Source organism: Mchenga conophoros, linkage group LG3, assembly GCF_057382185.1.
Source record: "Mchenga conophoros isolate Kocher_MC1m ecotype Shallow Benthic linkage group LG3, M_conophoros_male_GT1.1, whole genome shotgun sequence".
NCBI classification, from domain to species: domain Eukaryota; kingdom Metazoa; phylum Chordata; class Actinopteri; order Cichliformes; family Cichlidae; genus Mchenga; species Mchenga conophoros.
In genome coordinates this window covers 68,296,572-68,321,437 of record NC_140528.1, presented here as the reverse complement: position 1 = coordinate 68,321,437, position 24,866 = coordinate 68,296,572, and the positions used below count along the sequence as shown (strand labels likewise).

General features: G+C 45.6%; 1 protein-coding gene across 1 annotated transcript in view; it reads right to left on the bottom strand.

Annotated features, from left to right (window-relative positions):
- The window catches only part of LOC146580251 (insulin receptor substrate 1-B), a 54,504-nt gene extending 31,292 nt beyond the window's left edge, over positions 1-23,212 (bottom strand). Inside the window, exons 1-3 of the mRNA XM_085266901.1 lie at positions 22,273-23,212; positions 8,054-8,355; positions 4,571-7,739 (exon numbers count right to left, since the gene is read on the bottom strand). Coding sequence (XP_085123027.1) covers positions 4,571-7,739; positions 8,054-8,355; positions 22,273-22,621 — 3,820 coding nt within the window. The 5' untranslated portion in view covers positions 22,622-23,212. The remainder of the gene's footprint in view (positions 1-4,570; positions 7,740-8,053; positions 8,356-22,272) is intronic.
- Positions 23,213-24,866: the final 1,654 nt, after the last annotated feature.

Genomic DNA, 24,866 nt, shown 5'->3' with positions numbered 1-24,866 from the left:
CAGCCACGTGGGTCTGTTTTACATAACACCACTAGTGCTGTCAGTCTAACCTGGCGCTGGTTTGGATTACATGCACAGCGAGACGAGCCTGTCGCACTCTGGAAAACTGTGAGGAATTTACAAACGTGAGGTTTGCTGTAGATCGGAGCATCATTCGGCTGCTTAAAGAGCAGTGCTAAATAAACACTTGTATAATTCGATAACACCTTAGGATAATTCGTTTCCTCCATCATTCATTGGTAATAATGGCGCAATAGTCATAAATTGAATTCGCTGGGATCTACAAAAATTCAGCAACGTGGTAAAAAGTAAAACAGCAACTAGAACACAAGACAAACCACTTTTAGATATATTTTAAGATATTCAGTGCATATATTTATAATGTAATCAGCCCAATCACAAGTTGCATATTGCAACATAGCTGTTTCCAAACAAGTGCTGACATTACAAAATTATGTAGTATGTAATCACAGGTTAAAGGTGAGAAGTTCATCTCTGCGATGTCTCTAAATCAAGGAATCTCTGTATGTGTGCACGATGTGGTTTGGATGAGTAGTTCTAATATTCAAGATGCTTTCTGCTACACAAAGCCTGCTAGTGAAGCATTAAGGAAACATCTGTAAATCCTTTAGCCAAACCATCCACCACCAGAAATACATTCTCAAACCACTGGAAATACTGCAGTAAAATTAAGTTTCACCATTTGTAATAACACCACAATGTGTACTGTGCACATCATCTGTGAAAGGAGGTGCATGCTAGGGTTGGGCGATTTGCTCCGTAGTCCAGTTCCCCCATCGTCCCTCATTGTGACATTGCCAATGACCAACAGCATCGCCCCACAGAGTGCATCCAACACAAGAGAAACACACTGGTATGAAAGAGAAACACGTACACCTGTAGTTCATATATCATGAGGCTGATTAATTTGGCTGACTGTAATTAGTTAACATAAGTTTTTGGATATCAGCTGAGAACCATGAAGTCTTTGCAACTGTCAGTCACACATATTAATATATGTGAAAGTGCACCATGAATCTATAGCAGCAAACTCAGTTTATCATGAATCTAAGAAACGTCTCTGACATCATCGTCCATTAACGTATGCACACTTTCTTAAAGTTACAAAATAACACCATTAACAGTTTTTTCTTTACAAATGTTTTACTTTACCACGCACTGAGGAAGGTAGTGGCAAATAAATAATGAATTAAAATAATAAGCTGCCTCTCCAAAGAGTCAAACTTCATGCCAATAACTTCATTCAGAGTTCAGGGTAAGATGAGGAGAATACCTAGTGACTAAATCAGAGCGTGGCAGGCTTTGTATACCTCAACTTACCAATCGCATCTAGGCTTAACTGAATACTACCGATATCTTTGGTTGAAAATTCCTATAAGGCATCCTTATGGAGCACATTTTGGGAAGCAATTTTAGGAGCTACAGGTTATTTTGGGACTGGAACAGAGATCCCCCTCCAGATGGTGAAGAAATAAAATAATTGGCCTCTGAGGAAAAAGATAATAAAATTAGTTCACATGGTTTTCCTGGAGAAAATGCTGCAAGCGATCACTGATTTAATTTGTCCCCAAAAGAAAAAAAACATCCTCTCCACTTCATAAGCTAATGTTTCACTCAGTTCTGCTGAAGGTCACCAAACTCCTCCATCACACGGGACAAAAAAGAAAATAATAAATAAATAAATCAGCACGACACCGGCTCAGCATCTGTAAAACGCAGCACAGACGCTCAAACTGTCTCCATAAAATTCACCCAAATTTGTTGCAACTGATTCATTTTTTGTGTTGTTATTCTAAAAGACGAACTGGGTTTGAAGTAGCTCAGTCTGCCTTTTCCTCGTTTCCCCAACCGTGACGGGTTATTTTTAAACGCTGCTTATTGCATAACTGGAGTCCAAAAGGAGTGTTTCTGGCTCTCGTCCCACTACGGATGTTCAATTTTAGCCTTTGCCCCTCAGAGCCAAAAGAACGCACCCCTGAGACATATACAGTCTCTTCCTATACAAGCTGGTGCCTGCTGGAAAAAAAGCCCTGTAATTACAGCAGACCTGAACTCCTTAAAACACACACACACACACACATACTGGATTGACACAGACAAGATAATTAATCCTTTCAAAACTGTATTTTCTGTGTAGAAGCCGACAGATTGGACGTTATGTACCATCTCTCCATGTCTGCGTTTCTTTCTCGCATTGCTGCTGCAAAACAACAACATCTCAGCTAAAGATGCGTTTTCCAAACGTGCCTGCTCTTAAAGGACTGTGCTGAAACACAGTGTGAGTGGGGAGGCAGAAAGACAAAGGACGTCTTCAGCAAAAGAAAAAAAAAATTGTTGAACAATAGTGCATGTAGTGAACAGAAGGGAGGGAAGGAATTTCAAAAATCCATCAGGCAAGAAGAGGAGCGAGGACAAGCAGTAGATGTGATGAATACAAGCTGTCCAGAGGAAAGATGAATGCAGGAATAAAGAGTAAAATAAGAAAAAAAAAGTAAGTTGGAGGGCGCAAATTACAGAGTACATGAGAAAAAAAGTTTCAGGAGAGTCCAGTAGTCTTGGGGTTTTGGTCCTGCTGGGGCCTGCCAGCCCACCGCGGCAAAAACACTCGAACAAAAGGATCATTTATTGGAGCAGGAGGAAAGAGGGGGAGGGATGAAAGGAGGAGGAACACTGTACAGAGGCATTTGAGAGCTGTGTGAGTGAGGACTGGTCCCATCTCAACATTCACAGCCAATGTGTAACATTCCCCCCCCTCCCGCCCCAAACGCTGCACCGCTGATGTTCTCAGCAGCCAGAGCCCATATGGTCCTTCTGCGGTAGCATGCTAGCATCTCGATGTAAAATACACAGAAAACTCATGCATCTTCCACAGAGACGGCCTCACGTCTCCAAATAAAACTAACGCAGTGAGGTATGGACACAAGCCGGTGGTTCATTTCCATCCGTGGAATGAAACCCAACTGTTGAGCCACGCTCATTGAAGGATCCCATGATGAATTTCTGCTAATGCCTCAAATTCTTCATTGATTCCAACGTTTACCACAAAAAACAACAACAAAAAAATGAAAAAATCCCAGAGAGGATTTCGGTCCAGCACGGCCCATGGTGCAAATCACGTGGAAGCAAACAGGGCTTCATAAGCGGCGAGGATCCTTGGCAGGATGCATGCATCACAAGAGACCCACTGTGGAAGCTTAAGCAAGACTACTGAGTGTTTTACTGATGCATATAAATTCCCCCCATCTCCATTTAAATGCTGCTCTATCTGCTTAAACTGCAGGCGTCCGTTGCTTAACGGGCCAATTTAGTGCAGACAGAGGTTCAAAGGGAATGTTTTTCTATGAGGAAAATGCCTCAAAGGGAGTTAGTTAAGGCATTGTTTAGCCACGGTGGTCCCCCACAGCTAGAAAATTGCTCCACACAGGAGGAGAAAATGTAAATACAATGAAAATCCATTATCCAGCCTCGATGACCTCATTGAATGTGCAGAGAAAAAAAAATGCTGACTTTAAATGCATCAGGAACTCTACACATAAAGTGCATGTGATTACAGGAAAACACTCATCATAAAACATTTTTGTTAACTCTGCAGTGGGCTCAACTAAACATTCAAAGTTTTCAGCTTAGATTAAGTAATGTACAAATCACAGCACGCAATGCTTTCAGGGCCAAATCTACAAACCTGGAACTTCTTTCAAGTCTTTGCATACTTTCCTACATACGTTTTAGAGCTCTAGAAGTGCAAAAAAAGAGAAGAAGATGATAAAAAAAAAAAAGAATTATAATTCAAAATTTCTTTCTCTCACAGCAATCTCCTCAAGTGTCATAATGGAGCATTTTAATTTGACAGGTCAACAGAAAACAGGGTCAAAGTTAATCTTTATTGAACTTAAAGCAGAACGCTTCAGTGGCAATTGTGAATGGTTTCCTTTGCTAAGAGTGGGACTGCAGCGAGATGTCTCAGACAGCTCTTCTCCTCAACAAACAATGGCTCAATCAGAGCAGAATGATTCTGATGTTTGTCATAAACGTATTAAAAACGGATCCCAGTTCTGCTTTTAAACTCCCAATAGGGAAAAGCAGCACTGAGTATGCATGGACAATATTCAAGAAGCCTCAGATCAATAGCAATTTCCACAACTTCGATATTTACTGATATTTCAGGAGTCTGTCTGACCTTTAACACTTTATCTAATCATATCAGGTGAAGAGTTTCTGTACACCAAAGCTCAGAGAGGTAAATCAATTCATGATTTGTCAGAACAGCTAAGCTTTGGCTCTTACTGCAGATTATGCAGACAGTCACACAAATAAACAAGTCTCTACATTTCAATCTGGCGCCAGGTAAAGTTTGAATACAAACATCGATGGATAGGGAGGCTGTGCTCTATTGGATTATCTTGAAAGCATATTCTTTTTCATTCTGAGCCATGTGATTGCAGGAAAAGAAAGAGAGATAGAAAACCTATGAGCATAGCGGTGACATAGAGATCACAGAGTCTGTATGAAGACAAAGACATGAAGGGGGGAAAAAAATAACAATTCTTACCAGTTCCCTCCTTGCTTCCATTTTGGTGCGTCCGCAGCTCCTCTGATTTGTAGAAGTCAATGCTGGCGTACGTGTTCAGGCTGGAGCTGCCACTCCCGCTGCTGCCGACTGATGCACCTGCCGCCCCCACCCCAGAACCAGAACCCAGTCCAGAGAAGAGGCGAGATGGGGCCTGGTTGCCAGAGGGCCCATCCAGTCCCACGTGGGGGCTCTCCTTGTTGGCCAAATCCAAGTCTATGTAGTTAAGGCCTTGCTCTGCAGATGAAGTCTGAGCATTTGTGGGAAGAGATTGCTGTCCAGGAAGGGGGAACTGAGTGGGAGATTCAGTCACAACACCATTGCCCCACAGCATGCTTTCAAAGCCCAGCCGGCGGGCTACAGACTGGTGTTCAGGAAAGAGGGAAGCAGTTGAGGAAGAAGTCGAGGTAGAGGTGGAGAGGGAAGTTGAGGCAAGGAAGGTTTCTGAGCAGTGCCGTCTGCGTCCTTGGGGGTCGGCCCGGATAACTTTAGCTCCCTGGTCTGGGTTGGGTCCTGTTTTGGATAGGGGAAAGTCTAGACCCCGTGGCAGCACAGATGTATCATCCCTGGTGGGAGATGGGCCTTTTGGGGAGACGCTAGATGATGACCGGGGGACAGGGTTGTTATTCAAACTGAAGGCCATCTCTGTGTAGTCTCCACATGATGTAGGAGACTCGGATTTCGTCACTGATGGAACGCTTTCTCTGTTTTTCCTAAGTAGGGCCTCTGCCACTTCAACCTCATCTTCATGAGGTTCAGTATTATCCTCATTACAGGGTTTAGGGGCATGAGCAAGCGTTGGGGGTGTGGGAGGGGTATGGAAAGAGGGGAAAACCAGCGGGGTAAGAGAGAGGGGTGAGGGCAATGGAGAAGGGCCCAGGTCCATGTTGACGTACTCAGAGGCAGCTGGTGGAGTGATCGGGGCAGATGGGCTACGGGAAAGGGGTATAAAGTTTCCAAAGGAAGAAGATGGCTTCTGTTGAGGCTGCTGGCTGCTGGAGCCATGAGGCAGCGATAATCCATGCCTTAGACCCCTACCACGACCTAATCCTATCCCAGTCGGATTGCCCTTCTCCCCCTTGAATTCAATGCTTACATACTCCCCAGGGCTCTTAGGTTCTGGTGGCAGAGGGTTCTCACGAACTCTAGGAAGAGTGTTCGCTTTGGATACGTCAACAAACAGGCTAACAGGTCTGCTTCTAGTATAGCTACCCTGCTTGGACAACCCACCAGAGCCTCTTCTCTGCTGCTGCTTACTCCCATGCTTGGACTGAGTTCCCCCAGTCACGTTACTCAAAGCCTGGGTAGTTCGCTCGTCGCTCTCACCCAGACTTTCACTGCTGGCTGAGCTGGAGGAGTACGAGGAAGATGAGAGAGACAGGTGGCGTCCAACTACTGCATTACCAACTGCTGCTTGCTCCTGAAGCCCTCTAATAGGTTTACCGCCACCCATTCCCCTCCTAGAACTCCCATTGGGCCTTCTTCCTCGTCCAGGACCATCATCAAAGTGTCCGGTAGAGGGGCTATGTTTATAAGACCTGGGTAGGGAATAGTAAGAGTACACCATCTTGGGACCATGTTGCTGTGGACTGGTCTCCAAATGTGATGAGTGCTCAGGAGGTGGGGGACTGCCGTTTACAGAACGTGCACTAATTGGAGACATGTTCATATAGTCACTGCCTGGCCTGCTGTCTGCACTGCCACTGCCCACCCAAGCCCCACCGGAGAGACCTCCACGCTGGTCAGGGGAACAGCTGCTATTAGGGGACATTATCATATAGCCATCAGAATTTGGTGGAGGTCGAATCTGCTGTGGAGGCGACACGCTGTTGTTAGGAGTCATGGCCATGTAATCATCAGCAGGTTTGGAGTCTGAGTCGGGGACCAAAACGGCCAGTGACTGGGAAAGGGACGTCGGAGGCTGAGTAACTCCAGGTAGCATTGACATATACCCATTGTCCACGCCTAAATCTACGCTACCACCTGCTCCTCCAGTGCCTTCAGCTTTAAACTCTCCTGCCACATCCAAGTACCCGCCTCCTCCCCCTGCCGACCCAGCACTCATGGCAGATTCCTTCTGTGTAGAAGAGCAGGTGGAAGTAAAAGACTCTCGGCTCGTGCTTCTTGACATGATAGCGTAATCGGCCGAATCGTCATCTGCTGGCTCCTCAGCTCTGCGCTGACGTGGAGCCAGCCTTTCCAGGGCCATAGGAGGTAAGGAGGCCCGCTTGCTCAGCAGCCTGCGTTCAGCTTCACATTCTCGGCTGGAGGAGCGGCGTAGAACTCTTTTAGTTTGAGAGCCAGAGGTTGGTGTTCCTGGTGTTTGCTGGGAGCCACTTCCTTGATTACTGTTGCCACCACCACTGCTACTACGTTGGCCCATTAGGATATAGTTGGCCCCATCTTCACTGAGGGACTGACTACTGACACTGCCAACAGAGCTTCCAGGGAGGCTAGGAGAAGGTAGGAGCGTGTGATCTCCAGGACTTGAACCATACTCGTCTGAGGAGCCGTAGTCACTGGGTGAGCCGGAGACAGAGGCTCGATGAGAGGGAATACGACTATAGGCTCCAGACCCCGGAGCACCAGCACAAGACGTTAAGCCTCCAAACTCTGAGCCATGACCAGAACTAGAGGACAGACTTGGAGCTGGGGAAGGAGCTGGGGTCGAGATAGAGCGCATCAACCCTAAAGGAGTTTTAGCAGTTGTGGTGGGTGCTGAACGAGCTGATTTTGATCTGAGGATTGGGGTGTTAGAGCAAGAGCCATTGGTGGAGGGGCTGGAGTTCACCCCATGGATCGGTGTGGCACCTGTTATCCCATCCTCCCCTTTCCCCCCATCACTTGCAGTGCGAGACCTCGGGAAGCTATGCCTTGGCGTGGGAGAAGCGTTGGCACAGTTGATGGGTGCTCCACTGTTAGTTCCTCCAGGGGGCTCGGTTCGGGGCCGGCGGGTGAAGCCAACCTGGCTAGGAGGAGGGTTTGGGTGGTGGCGGCGTGAGGGAACACTGATGGGGTTAGAAGCAGTAGCACCTCCTCCAGGGCCAGAGTTGGACTGAGACTTGCTGCGCTGGCGGAACTCCTCACTCAACGCCTTCATGGCCTCTAGCAAGGTTTCATGCATGTTTTGGGCGACTACTGAATCATCCACCTAGGACAAGAGGCAAAAAGCATCTGATAAAGGGAATGAAATCACAATATGATTGATTTTATATTCACATAATGTATTCAAAGTTAAAAACTACTGCACATTAAACCACTAACATCTTAAAGACAAAGTGCCCTGTATTTAAATCTTAGATTGTCATGGAAACTCTGTTTAATCTCCTTTTTCAAACCCATGAAGCCTCTGACAAAACTTTGACATTTCTTTCACTCTGCTGATTGCGGGCTTTTAAGATATGAGTAGGATTGGAGAATGAAAATAACCATCAACATGAACAGAACTGTAGATTACAGGCTCACCTGCATCCAGAACTCGCCTGGGCCTGTCACTGCAGAGCGTCCCACCTCAACGAAGAAGAAGTTTTCTGAATGGCCGCAGCGTCTCACGTTCATCAGCTGCAGCACCACGGCGGCAGCATCAGAGTTGAGCTTCACAAAGTTCACCGTCTTGTCGGTCAGGCAAAGGCGGTAGATGCCAACCAGGTTCTTGGCCTGACCCAGGCCTTTGGGCCATACCTTTACCTGCCATACCTCTTTGAATGCTGGCCCAGGATTAGGCACTCCATAGTCTCCTGCACCGCTGCCGTCATTAGGATTCTTACCTAGAGGGACAGAACGGGGACAGAGTGAGATTAAAAGGTTACTGGGATGAAAACAAAGAGAAAAATAAGAGATTAAACTATTAAAGTGAGGATTTATGAAGAGCACTGGGAAGTACAGCTGTTGCAACAAAGGACTGACATGACTTTGATGCACCTGCAAATAAAAGAAACAACTGATAAAATCTCTATTATATGCCTGTTAGTTGAGGGCAAGCTGTCTTTATTATGTAAGCTGTGCTGTGGCCGAGCTTTCCATATATTTCTAAAACAGATCCAAGTATAAACTGGGCACGCACTGGCTTGTGAGACCAGATCATTGTACCTGCAGGCTCCATGCCTGTGGTCTCATTTATCAGCTACACAGGCATCCTGACACACACACAGAGGCACACATACTACCAGTGTGGGAAAATTTAACTCTTGACATCTGAAGCTGAACATAAGAATGATGAATATGGAAAGGGAAAAATAACAGCTCTGTGGAAAACCTTAAGAGAAGCGACTTGGAAAATGCTTAATAAGAAATGCTTCTCCAAAACAAACAATGCAAATCACTGGCAGGAATCCTAACGGCACGCCCTTAACAGCTATTTTCTCAAGCGGAACTGACAATAAAAACTGGCTTTGTAAACTAATAAATTGAAGTTTCTTTAAGCAGCAGCACAGGCAGCACATTCACCCTTTGTGTTAAGTGTGCTGTAGTCAGATACCAGAGGCCTACTGAAGCCAAAACACAAGAGAAAACGGCCCAAAGTGATATCTGATCCTAAGTTAGTAGGGGCCAAACAAAGGCATGGGACTTATCTAACCACCTAATATTTGTCTGACTATTATCCCAGGAAAGTACCTTAATACTACGTTGTACTGCAAATCATTGTTAGCGGCTAGTGACACTACCTTTGAATATATGACAGATTTACATCTAAGCTCATTTATATCCACACACAAAAGACATCACATCTGTTGACTAGCACGGATTATAGGAACAACATTATGTGAGTCATGTTTAGGGTGGATTTCGTATTCTTCTCCAGGGAACCACCCTAAAAAGTTCCTGAAACTTATTTTCACATGTCCCACATTTCTGAGATACCTCTGTTATGTTGCCAGTTTGGATATGTCTGAGCATGATAACCATCTATGACACAGACTCAATCAAACTAATGACAAGGCTAAAGAAACAGACCTCAACATCAGAACCTGTTCCCTTGAATGGAACAGGGTGGTCTTTGTGCATTTATAGTGAGCTTAAGCACCTGCCTTATTAGCCTACCACATCTGGCATACTGAAGGAGACGACGTATTGAAATAAGGAAAGTTCTATTTTTAAAAGGGTTATCTCATTGAAACCACTGGTTTGCTATATATTATATACATATATCTGCTGATGTTCCAACAAAGCCAATGTTCAAATTTGTTCAGTAGAATCATTTTATCGTCTGATTTACTTTTAGTTCACTATCAGTTAGTCATATTTACACAGTTCTTCTAATTTATCAATTTTAGCTAGCTAGAATTTTTAGCCATTTACCCACGATGTTTAGCTAACAATTTGTTTAGCCAAATGTATTTTTAGCTGTTAGCTTCATCTTAAGTTAATCATTTTGGACTTTTTAAGTCAGAATTTTAGATAAAATATATAACATATATATTAAACGTTAATGGTCAAAGAGGCACCATATTGATATAATACTGCAAACTGCAAGATTTTACGCAGACAAAGCAAAATATTTTTGATTTCAATAAGCACAAGCAAGAATTAATTAAGGAGTCCTGACCGATCTTCTCTCCAAGTTAGGCATTTTGATAATTACGATCAGTTCACCAAGTCGCAGCTGTTGAGCCACACGATTTAATTAATGCACATAACTCTCTTCCTGTGGAGATGCACCTGTGGATCCTGAGAAGCTTCAAACTGAAGCAGCTGGAAGGAACAAACACAACTTCAGCTTCAGTAAAAGCTGCATTTAGTGGTGAGTCTCTGTTTAACAACCTGTTATACACAAATTTCTGTTTAATGGCCAGTGCTGGTGCTAAAATATAGAAGAAGCCTCATGACTGGAAAAAAAAAAAAAAAAAAAAGCTCTTTAACCCAACTATTTTTCTGCACAAAGGATTAGTGTTGATTTGTGCACTTATTTTACTGTCAATTCCAACTGATTATCCATTAGCTTTTGATTTTGATTCATGTACCTCTAGCAACTGTATAAGAGCCCACAGAGTGCTTATTGGTGGTAATCACTGCCTTAAGCTATAGTTTTGATCCAACAACGCAATATTATCACAATACTTTACCCACAATATGATATTACAAGTATTGCAATAATATACATTGTAATTTATCACTTTTTTAATAGTGTGTAACAGCCACTATGGTGTGGTGTCCCTTTAAGACACCCAAGTCGAGGGTTGATGGTGTCATCAGTTTGTGCCACTGGTCTCTCTGCTCTCTCTCTCTGTGATGGTGTGAACATGTGCTTACACGCTAGTGCATGAGGAGGGACGTATTTTATGTTTTACCTCTCCAGACACCTTTGTTTGCAACGTTATGGGTTGTACGAACACTGTGCGCTATGTTTGTTAAGCTGCAGCCATTCAACCGGGCTTATATGGTTGATGAAGAGAAGGTATATTAAAGAACACACTGTGGAATTCCCAACGCCAGCGTGAGTGTGTATTCTTTTGGCTACCCTGCTAAGTGTTTTGCCGCCTCCTCTCAACCACTAAACGCAACCCAACGTTACAAGTGCAAATCACATCTTCAAAGTTAAACATTATCTTGTTTTATTTAAAGACATAAAATTATCTCACTCCAGTTATTTTTTGTTGCAAAAAGGTCATACTGGCAATTCAATGCAGCCCGTTTCTGATAATGCAACAATTAACTTTGAGAAATCGATGTTCACATGTCGGCTTCTGTCTACATATACAGAAATTCACTTTTAACTTACAGGAACATAACCTGAATACATTCAGCTCACAGCAAGTTGAGTCAACTCTTCTCGAGTTGTGCTCATTGACAGGGACTCATTCAGGCTGATATGTCTGCATTTATAAATTAGACAGAAATTATCTGCAAACCTTCAACAGTCAAAGGAGCTTTCAAAGAAAAGCGTCTGGAGTTCTTTAAGTTGCTTGAAGACGTTTCACCTCTCATCCGAGAAGCTTCTTCAGTTCTATAAGGTCAAATGGTGTCTGGGACTCCCCACCATTCTTCAAGCAACTTAAAGAAGTCCAGACGCTTTTCTTTGCAAGCTCCTTTGACTACGATGACCTGGATGACTGAGAACCTTCACAGACAAACCTTTAACAAGCTCTCTGAGAGATATTGCAGTCAGTCCAAGTAAGATGGCAACTGTCTGCAGAAAGGTTGCCTCCATGGTTGTGAGTGTGAAACACCCGCAAGTCTGGGCAAGCATTTAGTCAAAAGTTGCAATCGGTTATAGAATGTGAAAAAATTCATTACAATCACTTTTTAATTTTTATTTTTTGGCGATGAAGGAGGTTGTTATCCTTTTTTTACTGATGCGACTGAGCTATTCGCTTGCTCGGAATAAGGAAGCACCTTTGTCAAGCTGTGTTTGTCCACTGTTGGACAGTTTTTCAGTTTAGCCAATTTAATGTAAGCTTGCTTTGCTAACATTATATCAGAAGGATGGTACAGACAATGAACCCCCAGAGCGTTTATATGCACCTAATTAAAAAAAATCTGCATTTGATGTCCCCGGATCAATATATCACCATGCAAAACAAAGTGATTCTATGCTGTGTTGATTTTTTTTTTTTTTTTATCCCCAGATTACAAGTTTTACAGTTTCACTAATGTTTACGTACACAATCTCGGGGCTGATGACTTCTCCGACTTTCTGAGGTAAAAATCTGTCTGTTCCACCTTCGAAGTTCAAATTTCCAACAGAAGAATGACCATGTTTTACACAGATTCCCTAGTTCAATTCCAAGAGGAGACACAAACCCCTTTGGGGTTTTGTCACATTGCACATCTGGTGTAAAGAAAGGGGAAAAAAACCTGACAAATCAAACATGTGGAGCAGCCCGCTGTGGCGACCTCATTTGAATGAGGAACAGCCCAAAGTAGGTTTTCTATGGACGCTTCATTCTGTTTCCCCAAGCATCTGCTGGTTGAAAAGAAAAACCAACAACAAAAAAAAACAATCCTAAAATGACAACCACATGTAGACCGGGACCCTCAGCATGCACAGCGAACATCACGTAACTGAGCTTCTGTTATGCAAACTGTTTTTCCAGATCCCAATCCCAAAACAGCTTTACATGCGATTGCACAAGAGGGAGAGGTCTGACGTGTCTCGCCGCGTCTCCGTCCACTCTTCTTACCCAAAATTGGAGGATCGCTCACGACTTGAAAGAGACCTAGAATAGATGTTTTGTTGAAAGCCAGTGAAGCTGCGGCTTCGCGGCTGTGTGTGTGTGTGTGTGTGTGTGTGTGTGTGTGTGTGTGTGTGTGTGTGTGTGTGTGTGTGTGCGTGCGTGCGAGTTTGAGGCACTCCCCCTATATTAGATGACTCACTCAAGGCCATGCACGGCTGTTTTCATGTGCTGCTTTTCTCTCCATGTGTGTGAATGAGCGCGAGGACCTCTGTGCAAGAAGTCCTTTTTGCTTCCTCGATTTAGATTTACAACAGGAAGAGACGGTTTTGGGACTTTTCAGCGGGGACCTATGGAATGAGGGACTACAGGAGATTGCAAGGAGATATAAGAGTGTCATTAAGAAAGGGGGTTTAAAAAAAGGAGCGTTATTCAAAGTTTATTTCGGGATTGCTTTGCCTAAAAGAATCTAATTACAGGCTTATTTCAAAGTTCTTTTTTTCCCCCTGCTCGCTGAGAGTGACTCAGATTGCAGTGCAGCACGATCCTTAAAGAGTATCTTTTTCTTTTCAAGAACCCATTTAAAATGTCTCGAGGAGAGTGTGAGCGTGTTGTTTGTTTTGAATAAAGCAAAGCCTTAAACCTCAGCTGTGCCCTCAACAGCACTTACACAAACACCTTTTATCTCAAGGCCGCTCTGGCTGTGTACTCTAATCGACAACCCTCAAAAAAATAAAAACCCTTAAAGTATTTTCAAAGTTTTTTTTCCTAGATTTCTACAGATTTGCAGGTGGATTCACACCTATGAAGCATTACAGAGCTCAGGGCCTGATCTTACACAGTGCTGTATAAAGTATGAATCGCCCCCCTCGGCTTTCCTCTCGAGTATCTTTATGGCTGTTTGGTGTTTGTCGGAAAGAAAGCGGGGCATGGAGAGTTTATCAGTCAGTCAGCTTCCGTGCAGCACAACGCCCCTATACTACATAATGAACCCTCAGAAAAACACGCACACAGAGTTGGAGATAATCTAAGGACCTAAGCCGGATGCACATGAAAGCACCTGGAGGTAATGAACCATCCGCGTGAAATCTGCTGGTTGAATATGGGCAACACACACACACACACACACACACACACTCTGACAACCTTGTCCCAACTTTCACAGATCATGCATCGGGTCTGGGAGTCCGTGCATATTTATTCGCAGTTTGAGGTGAAGATAACATACACTGCCTTATTCACTTGTTTAGTCCACGTCCGCGGTGAGCACACACTGGAAGCCTGAAGTCTGGAGAGCGGGAGCCTGCGCGGGCAACACTGGTGCCTATTCACGCCGATTTATTTGCTACGCTTGAGCTGGCTCCCTCGAGATCACAGGTTGACCATAAAGAGGCCGTAATCCAAGCTAATTTACTCAACTGCAATTTCAATTACGAGTTGTTGGCACTGAGGGGAAGCTTGCTTTCCTATAGCCTTTTGTGCTACGGGGGTTGTGAAGGGGTGAAGGAGGTGCCATATTTAGCCTCAAAGGCCGCTAGATCCCTTGACAGCACCTCACTGAGTGGCGGGCTCATCACTGTCGTGGTTACCCCCCAAAATCCTGGGGACTTGGCTGCAGAAATGCAGAAGTCCAGATACAATCAAGCAGTGACCATCTACAAAAAAATGCTTGAATTTGCAGCTAAAACTTCTTAGTTAGCTAATGCCGCCTGTAAATCAGGGGAAATTAGCTGGCTGGCTCTCATTGGGTCCTATTTCAAATTTCTGACCTCACTGCCCTAGCACGCTGTGCTGTAGGGCCACAAAAGACTGCACAGAGACTGGTGAGGGTAAAACCCCCACCATCTCAGCTACCGTGCCGCCCAGATCCACCCACGCTCACTTACCAGTGTACCAGCTCAGATAGATGGGAGACAGCTGTGTACATTTTATCCCCGCACGTATTTGTGAGAGACGAGAGCCACCCGGCAGTGAAAACAGTTGGTCTAATCTCTGGCTGCCATGTGTACCCGTTTTCCTCTTTTCTAACCTCTCCACTTCCTCGATCTTCATCCATTTCAAGCATCTGCAATCCCCCTCCTGCCCAACCCTCCTCACCCCACCCATCTCTCTAGGCCCACACTTGGGGGGCAACACCAGCATCCGCCCGGAGCTAGTTTCACATGTGGTCTCGGTTAGACGGGAGTGCGCACAGACGTACATGCATGGCTGCCTGAAATTATCGGTGACGCATTTAAGGTTCGCCGTTCCGGGACACGCAAGAAAGCTGCAAGAAACCCACCAAGCTGGCATCCGCCTCGGACTTTATTGGTCAGCGAGGCTCTGGGTTACTAAACTTTGTGTCGCACAGACTGAGACTGTGCGGAAGGAATTTTTAACAATACACAATGGGTTTGGGGTTTTATTTTTGTTTGTTTGCTTTGTTTTGTTGTTGGGTTTTTTGTCTTTTTTTAACATTTCCAAAGTGGATAACTTGTATTTTAGAAATAAATCACTACAAAGCGCAGACCAATGCTCTGAAAACATCAGGAGGAGGAATATGGTAACAGCAGCTCGTCAAAAAACACTGACTAAAAGCTTCTGCAACCTGCATTTGTAATCGTAGACTTATCAGTGCTGCTCGTGTTGCTTATGCTGATTAGCTACAGGAAGGTGTGGTGGTAACCGCCTGGTTAAAGCATTCTAATCTATAAAAAGCTTTTACCATCTTCTTTCCACTGCTAGTTTTAGGCGTCGCCACAGTGGCTCATCTCCATCCATCTCCCTCTATCCCTACCATCCTCTGTCACACCAACCCTCTGCATGTCCTCCTTCACTACATCCATGAACCTCCTCCTTGTCTCCCTCTTTTCCTCCAGCTTCAGCGTCCTTCCCATCCCTCCTGCGCTTCTCTAGCTTTATCTCGAACCCGCTCGATCTGAGCGCGCCCTCAAAGCTGTAACAAGACCAAAAAAGAATCGGGATAACAGAGTTTACTCACGATTCACGATCCAAGTGTTGATGCCTGTGGTCAAAGTTATACCTCATACACAGATAAGGTATAATGAAAGGAAAGGCTTGTCATATGACTCACACCCAAATGCTGCTTTAGTTTTTGTATGTTTTTTTGTACATTTTTTTTATAACAAGCACTGGCACAGGGCGGGTTCACTGTGATCCATTCACTGCTGCTGCATGTATACGTTACTACAGGAACAGCCAGTGGCGTGTCTAGAAAATTTTTGTTGGGGGGGCCAGGTAGGGGCACAGATTTGGAGAAGGGTGGCAGATGTAATTGGCAGATTCTACCAACCGTTAACCATAATTCAATAATCCTATAAACCTAATAACCGAATGCGCTTTTAACTCTTATTAGAATGAGATTTTAACCACTACGGTGCAAAGTTTTTAGATTCTGTGTTGATAAAGTACAAGAGATACAATCAGTGCTTTGTCAGTGTTTACTCAGCATTCAAGGACATCAATATTTGCATAGTATTTTTACTGACATGTAGTGCACATATGTTTTGAGCAAAAACATTTTTGAATATTAAAATATGAACATTTGTAACAAACAATTGACAAATTAGCCAGTTCCAATGTAAAACTTTATCTGCCTGTTAAAAAAGAAGATAATCTTCTCACAAACTGGTGTTTGATTTTGAAACAGGAAAAAAGTGGAGAAACAACTGAAAAGACTAACATTTGAATAAAACCTGAAAGCAAGTAAATACTTTCTCTGCTGCCTTATGGTAAACTTTGGTAATATTGATCAAGAGCAACACTGGCTGATGATGAAATACAGTCAGCTGGCATGGTGACACTGCCAGTATTAACCTGCAGGACTGGACTGGGACAGAAAATCGGGCATTTTGACTACAGACCGGCCCACCAGGTGTTAAAGCCATAAAGACTTTGAATGAAAACAAACGCTGTTGTGACAGTGATGTACACAGTCTTGTTGGTATATGTATGATTTCTATACATTTTACGTCAGATAAAAACTTTGGTTGTAAGATTTAGATAATTATTTAATAAAAACTAGGTATTTTAAATGAGAATAAGAAAGAAAAGTATTTCTTTGTGCCCCCCTCTCCCTGTTAATGCCCTACCTGTCCCCCTGGCAAAACTTTGCTAGACCCGCCGCTGCACAGTTACCAGCTGTCAGCTACTTAGAAAAGGATCCTGGTGTTATTTGTCTCTCAGAAACAGTTCATAACTTCCCTTCAACTCATTCATGTCACCTAAAAGGTAAACCTGTTTCTCCATCACCTGTTCAGCTCTGATGATTCAGTAAGGACATCTCCTGGTTTCATCTTCACGTTTCCCTCTCACCACATATACAAACCGACATCATGACCAGCAGCTTTACAGCTGTGGCTCCAGCAAACATCAGCTGATACTGGAAATTAATATTAAATAAATTCTAACAACAGCTGATCAAGCTTAAACGTGCTGTTGTTGTTTAGCGCGACATCCGCTGGTTTCCTCTTTCTGGCGCAAAGTGGGCGATAAACAAGAGAGAAAAGCCGATCAGCTGATCATTGATCAGTTTCATGATTGAAGTAGCAATAGAAGAGGCAGGGGAGAGAATGAGAGAAGAAGAGGCAGCTGTGCAGCGTAAACACACAGAATAAATCCAGCTTTGTCTTTTTTTCATTATAGCTAAAGTTCGGGACAAACTGCGTCTCTTCTCAGCTCAATACCAAACGCGTAATATTTTCTCTGAATGAGGGACCATTCCATTTTTAAGGAGCCGTTGGCAACTCTACTAACTAACCGTATGAATAAAATAAAGTTCACTATCAGTAACATCATAGCATCCACCCACCTAAAAACTCCATCAAGCTGGCTAGAACGCAGTACGAGTTATTGCAACTGAGGGTAAAAAGTCAGCACAACGAAAATAAACTCCACCTAAACTTAGACTGCAGGTCATAACTTCTTACCTGAAGTTCAGTTCACCTGACACTCGGACTGGTGGCCTCCTCGGGGCTCTCCTCCTGCCTCCCCTTCCCTCATCCACCTGCTGCCTCTGTGGAAGCCCCGCCATAGCCACCACCAAACAACGGAGTTATTTTTTACACATCGACCTGCATCTGGCCAATCCACCACCTCTCATTGTTCATGCCCTTACAAAAAAAATAAATAAATAAGTCACCGGGCATATGCCGGTATGCCCGATGGCCAGTCCAGCTATGTTAACCTGCAACCAAATCTGCAGCTCCATACAGCAATGTTACGACTTAGATTATATCTTATAACTCATAACTCTTATGTTAGCTCCCCTCAGTAGCATACTGTCTGAAATATTCCACAGCTGCAATAATTCTTTAAGTGTTATTTTTTCCTTGGGATTCTAATTTCACCGAAGTTTACTAAACTCAACAAACTTGATATTACTTACCGGGACATTTATTCTGTCCTCATTTTCTTTCACCGAAAAATTGTTTCCTGCAGTGCCTCTTTCGTGCTTGGCTCTCCTACCTTTGCTAACGTGATGCGCATAGCGCAGAAGCCGATGCTGCATTCACGTACACTCGGATATCTGAGCTTCACCGTGAAAACATAATCGGACATTTGATATTTGATTGAATTTTATTGTTTTGTCTTTGGGGTGGCACCTGGGGTGGCCAGTCTGGTTGGGGGGGTGGCCTGTGCCCCCCCCAGGCCACCCCGCTGGACACGCCACTGGGAACAGCATGGCACTAATTAAGGTTTTTGTTTACTACCTCTGTTTCTAAAGCATCCCCCATGTGCATGATGAATATCAACCCATGAACTTCCTGACCCCCAATATAACAATGTTAATGGGATACTATGGAGCAACATTAATCAGTGAGGCCTGCTATAAAAGGTTCCTATGCATTTAAAGCCACACACGCTCCACACATCGGCACTTATTGATTAAACGGGTGCTGCTGCTGCTGGCCTCGCTTTACTGTCAGTCAAAGAGAGCTCAGCTCCAAGCTGGCCAGCAGACACAAAGCAGATTGCTCAAGGCCGACTCTGACTCACATCCATGACGTTTTACAAGCTGCAGCATCGCTACAAACCAGATCCGGTCAGGCTGCAGCTCACCGAGTTAAAGAAGTTACAAAGGGTTACTGTGCATCTAGTCGTTACGCAGGAGAAATACTCTGTGGCAGCTCAGCACGCTCCAACCGGGCTGAGGTTCTAACAGAGAGCTGTAGTTAAGCTTCACTTCTGCAGGAAAAATGTGTTTTGTTTTGAGGGTTTTTAAGAAAAGAAAGAGACGGAAAAAAGTTCAATTGGCACACAGCCTCTACTGTGCAAACGTCGGCCAACCCTCGAGACAATAATTACCACCTAATTAGGGAGATGAGCAGTGTTTAAGCACGGCTTAACATTTAATCGGTCGGCTCAGCGAACCAGCGGCGAGATCCAGATCTTTGAGGCCGGGGCAGCTGAACGACACTCCGAGATAAAAACAGCCTGACGGGGAGATTTGACTTCTAATTCCGACTCAGAGGGACGTCACAAAGGACGGTTCACTCAAAAACACAAGTTCTCCTCACACCTACAGCGTGACTTACAGAAAGTAGGAAACACCTGCTGAATTCTTGGACTGAGTTCAAAAATAAATGGTTAATAAGAGAAAACACAGAATAAAAGACAACCAGAACTTATAATAAGGGGACCAAAAAGATCAAAAGTGATTAAGTAAATTATTTAAATGACTCATTTATTGAGTCATTAAAAAAACGATTTGACATATTTTGCCGTTAAATACTCAACTAATAGTCAAAATGAATATTATTCATTAGTTAATACAGTGTGACACTTTTTTTCTCCTTATATTAATTTATCTTTGTAATAATCATCCAATTATTTTATTTGTTATTCGTTTTCAGGGTTTATTTATGCTGCTATTTCTTTTTAATTCATTTATATCATATGTTTATTTAATTTTTTTTAAATATGCACTTTTTGATCCGATACATTGGCAGTTTCTGTCCTCCACAGACATAAAGTGAAGTCTATCAAATGGCCAAAGGGCCCATCAAACACATTTAGTCTCATATGAAACATAAATTAAGCAAACTGCTTCTCTGCGGATGCTGCAGGCAGGAACAGATCCTCCCTGCTCCGAATGTTTCCGACTGATCTTCTGCGTTTCAGAATCAGGACTAAATCAGAAACTGTCAGTCAGTCTGCTTTAATCTCTGTTTATGTTGGCACATTTAAACGTGTGTGTGTGTTTGTAGATGGTGTGTCTCTCTTGTTCGGTGCTGATCGCTACGAATCTTGGACTTTATTATAGTGTTTACCGAGGCCGACTACAGCTCCCAAGGTGCCGCGTTCTGCCCGGCGCACGGCGACTGAAGGTCGCGCCTCCGCTCCGTTTCATCGAGGTTAAACCTTTACACACTCGACTGCCTCCTAATAGTTGGGCAAATAGCTGCCCTGAAGCCTAATACTGTACGCGCTGCCTGAAAGGGTCTTACTGGAATCAGCTGAATAAATAAGTGGGATCCTGCCCAGCGTGGCAGCTGGCTTGTGTTTAATTACCACCAGCCATGTGCGCAATATTGAACTGTTCCTGGACGGCTTTAGGTAGTTTTCCCAGGCCTGGAGAGGAAGCAGAAACTGTACAACAGCAAGGACATCCGCGGTTTTATTCGTGCTTTCACTGCACGCACGCTGCAAACTCCAGCCTTTGCAGCCGGCTGCTTTGCAGAGGGGATATGTGGAACTACACAGGTATCACACCGAGGGCGTGGTTCTGTGGAAACTAGTGAGGCAGATAGTGCAGCATCTTTTGGCTCAGCTTCAGCTTCAACTTTTCTCCATCCAGGCTGGGAGAATAATCCCAGCCTGGGGGAGGGGGGGGGGGGGTCGTCACTGTGGGTAGGCGAGGCTGTAGAGCATGGAGGCGCGAGCGAGATTTGAAACTGTGCATGGGGTGCACATATCAAAGCAGGCCGAGAATCCTTACAGAGTTGCATGCAGCAACATCTCAGTAAACGCCTGGATCATGCATGCATATGTGCACGTGTGCACGTGCGCGCGCGCGCGCGTGTGTGGCCTCATTTTTTTTCTAGAAGAGTAGAAACTGTGTATAGGCTGCAGCACATACCACAAGAGCGTTGGAGTTTACTCTGCAGCCAGCCGCAGCCTTTACTTTACACAAGAAACCCAGCACTCTGGGAAAACAAAGGAAGGAGACAAGCAGCCACCGAGGGATCAGTCATTTCAAAGGCTGTTCGTGAGGATGCTCGAGCCAGAGGCTTGTCGGGACACTTTGGATTTCTTAGAGGACGGCCATGAAATGGGATTTTCTGTACATGTGACCACGCGAGCACCTGTAGATTGGATTAAATGTTAGATGCTAGACAGGAGGAGTGCACGTCCAGTCACCTTCCCCGTAATAAGCAGCGGCTTACACCTGCAGATATTTGACATTATAAAACTCCTCTGGCTCCAAATAAAAAGTGGACTATCACAAAGTTTGTCCTCATTTATTTCTGTGCTCTCCCCCAGCCCCTACATTAATCAGCTGATTTGTGTTACCCAGCAGCAGGTCCTGTGCAAGGAGAAGCACCTTGAACTCTTATCATCCACGATTGCGTCATGTGTCCCTGGTTGCCTATCTGCTCTCTCAGAGCCAGGAAGGCTGAACAGGTGATCTGGAGTTGCTGTGCTCACCGCTGTAGCTGTAACAGCTGTGTTTACACAGCAGCTGATAGACAAGACTTGAGAAAAACCCACAGGGATTACTGTTTTTTTTTCACCCCCTGGGGTACTTGAGGCCATTTGGGACAAACCTACTGCAGCTGGATGGGACACATCAGGGCTGCTCACTCGTTACCCATCAAATCAGAAGATGGATTTCAAAGTTTAATGACTTAGCAGTCGGATACTAATGCACTTCTCTCTCCGACGGGTTTTTGGGGACGTGTTCCTCCTGCTCTGAGATCAATGCCTGATGTAATACAGAGCAGTGTCAGCAGAAAAGCAGAGCAGAGTAAACAAGAGGGCAGGGTGTGTTTGAGCAGTAAACTCGGGACAGGGAGGCCAAACTCGTACTCAGCTAAGGCCTACTCATTGACACCCTCCCCCTCCCGAAAGAAGTGTGCTGGACAACAAGGAACAAACTCTTAGCCTGACACCAGCGTGGTAAGAAGTGCTGGAGGATACAAACCCCACCGCGCGGCTCAGAGGCGCACGTTTACGCAAACCACGGTCAGAGGCTTTAAAAGGTGCACACATGAACCTCAACCGGCCTGAAACGAGCAATGAAAGGACAACTGTGTCGTCTTGACACTGCAGTCTGTGAGGGCTTGGGAAGAATCCTTAAACTGTGTAATAAAACACGTCCCGGTCCACAGTGCGCTCCTTTCGCGCTGCTCTGCACGCATTGCCACGTTTCTCCTCTCGTGCAAAGCCCCAAACACACCAGAGTGTGTGTGTGTGTGTGTGTGTGCGTGTGTGTGTGTGTGTGTGTGTGTGTGTGTGTGTGTGTGTGTACATATATACACACACACATATATTTGTGTGTGTGTGTGTGTGTGTGTACATGCAGGAAAGCGTGCATGTGTGCGTGTTTGTGTGCAAATGTGCTTCTCTTACTCCTGCACTGCAGCTCCACCATGGCCTGGTACCACTCGTCCTGGTCCGCCTCGTTCTCCGCGGCCACGGCGAAGCTCTCTGCCCGGGTGTACAGCACGATCATATGCTTGTTTTTGGAGTCGGCCCGCTTGTTAATGTTGAAGCAGGTCTCCAGCGCCACCACTTTCTTCGGGACGGGGGCCTTGCCCCGGAATTTCTTCTCGCTCTCGTAGTACTCCAGGCGGGCCGGACCGCGCTCCGAGGCGGCGCGGAGCACGAAGTACCGCCGGTGCATGGACTTGTGCTTGCGGAGGTAGCCGCTCTTCCGCACGTCCTCGTGGCTGTACTGCTCGCCCGCTTGGCTCTCCATGACACCCCCCGAGCTCTCTCCTCCTCTCTCTTTATTTTAAACCCCCACGTGAAAAACCAGCGCGACTTCTTCTTGTTTTCCTCGTCGGTGTTTGTGCGAGTTCAGCGAGCTGATCCAAACATCCCCCGGCTCCTCTCCTCTGCCTCTCTCCCCCACACCGGCGCTGGCATGTGAGAGGAGAGTCAGAGGTCGGTTTGGGGTTGCTGCAACTGCGAGTCCCGGAGCTTAAATCTGAACCCGTGTTTGTTTATGACCGCCGAGTCGCTTCTTTCTCTGGAGGAGGAGGGGGTCGATTTTTGCCCAGCGCACGGAGCAAAACAAGTTCTTTCAGGCGCACACAGAGGAGCACATGCGGCGGAGCTCCCCCTGCTCTCCACTACTACTACTACTACTATTACTACTGCTGCTGCTGTGAGTGTTTCCAAGCGCCGTCCGGTAGGTTTAATCCCAATTACTGCACATCGCAGTGCGCGGAGCCCATCCTGCTGCACGCGGTCTCTGTGCGTGTCCCCCCACCCCTGCCTCGCTCGGCTCTGCTCTGGTTTCTCTGGCGCGGAGCAGCTACCGTGGAGCAGGACTGTCACTCAGCGCTCTGCTGGTACTTTTGATCGCGATGCGTTCAAGGACTTCATCACAGCTCTGATAGCAGAGCTCCACCTCTTCCCCCTCTCACACACCACCACCAAGCCCCCTAAGTGAGCTAGAGCCCGATTTAAGGACTCTCGGGACAGACCAAAGAGCTGTCAAAGGACATTAGGGGCAAGACTGTAGACCTGCAAGACCATCAGCGAGAACCTTCAGAATCAGAATACTTTATTAATCCGTGAGGTAACAGTTGCTCCAAGCAGTAAGAAGAATAACTAACCTAAATTAAATAATAAAATATATTACAAAGTTATCAAATATAACCAAATAGTTCTAATAGATAATAATAGAATAGATAGCTCTAATTATTAACATGTATAACACAAATTAATTCTATGGTTGACACTTATCTCAAAATGCATGGTCAAGAAGGCATGTGTACAGCCCCATCTTAAATTTGCCAACAAACATATAAATGATTCAGAGAAGGCCTGGGAGAAGGTGCTGTGGTCAGCTCTTTGGTATCAACTCAACCTGAGATGTTTGGAGGAAGAAAAATGCTGAGTGTGAACCAAAGAACATTCAGGCACGGAGGTGGAAACATTATGGTCTGGGCTGTTTTTCTGCTAAGGGTAGAGGACGACTTCCCCACACTGAGGGTCAAATGGACAGAGCCGTGTGCTGTAAAATGTTGGATGAGAAAAAAGAGAACAGAGGAGCAGTTAAAGAAGAAGAACATTAAGTTCATAGAGTAACCAAGCCAGTTGCCACATCTCAGTCCTACAGAAAATCTGTGGAGGAATCTCAACCTGTCTGCCCCTGGGTGGGTCCGGGATGGGCGTGAGGTTCTGGGGGCGCTCCGTCTCTGGGCTGGGGCCCGGGCCGGGCCTCGGGGGCTTGGGTCCTGGTTGGTGTGTTGCCGGGGTTGTGGGCGGGTGGGTGCATGGGGGCCCAGCCCTGGAGCAGGGTGCCGCCGGTGCGTCGAGCCGCCTGGGGGGCTCTTCAACTGGTGGGGGGGATGGTCACATCTTGCAGGAGCTTTCTTCTCTTCAGGAACTCTCTGCAGGAGGGGGAGATACAGGAGAGGTGGAGGAAGATCTCAGCCTGGGCGTTTACCGTCTTATGTAGTCTGGAAGATGTGTGGATGGTGGGGTGGGTGCAGTTTTCTCTGTGGTGGGGTTGGGTGGACTGTCCAGGGCTCTGTGGAGCCGGGGGGCGCTACTGCACTGGGCCCCGGTCTGATGGGCCTGGGCCCCCCTTCCCTGGCGGGTCGCGGAGGGTGGGAGTGCCTACTGGGGTCAGCGGGGGAGCTGGCCCCAGGGAGGGGTTACCTGCCCCTCCCTTCCTTCCCTCCCCATCTCCAGCTGCCTCCCTCTTCCCGCTCCTCCACAACCACCCACACATGCAGGGCCTTGGAGTGGGGGTATGTCACCAGGGTGCAGAGGAGGCTACCCCCCCCCCCCCCCCCGTTCCCTTCTGGCTGCCTCTGCCTCAATTTTATCCCACAACTTAGACATTCACATTATTCACACTCTCATTACACATACATATAGGATCTTGGGGGTGGGCACAATCACGGAGTCCAAATTACCATCAGGGTGTACACCTCACCCCTGACGTCGTTGCCCACCTCTCAATTTTAAATACACTTAGTCATTGA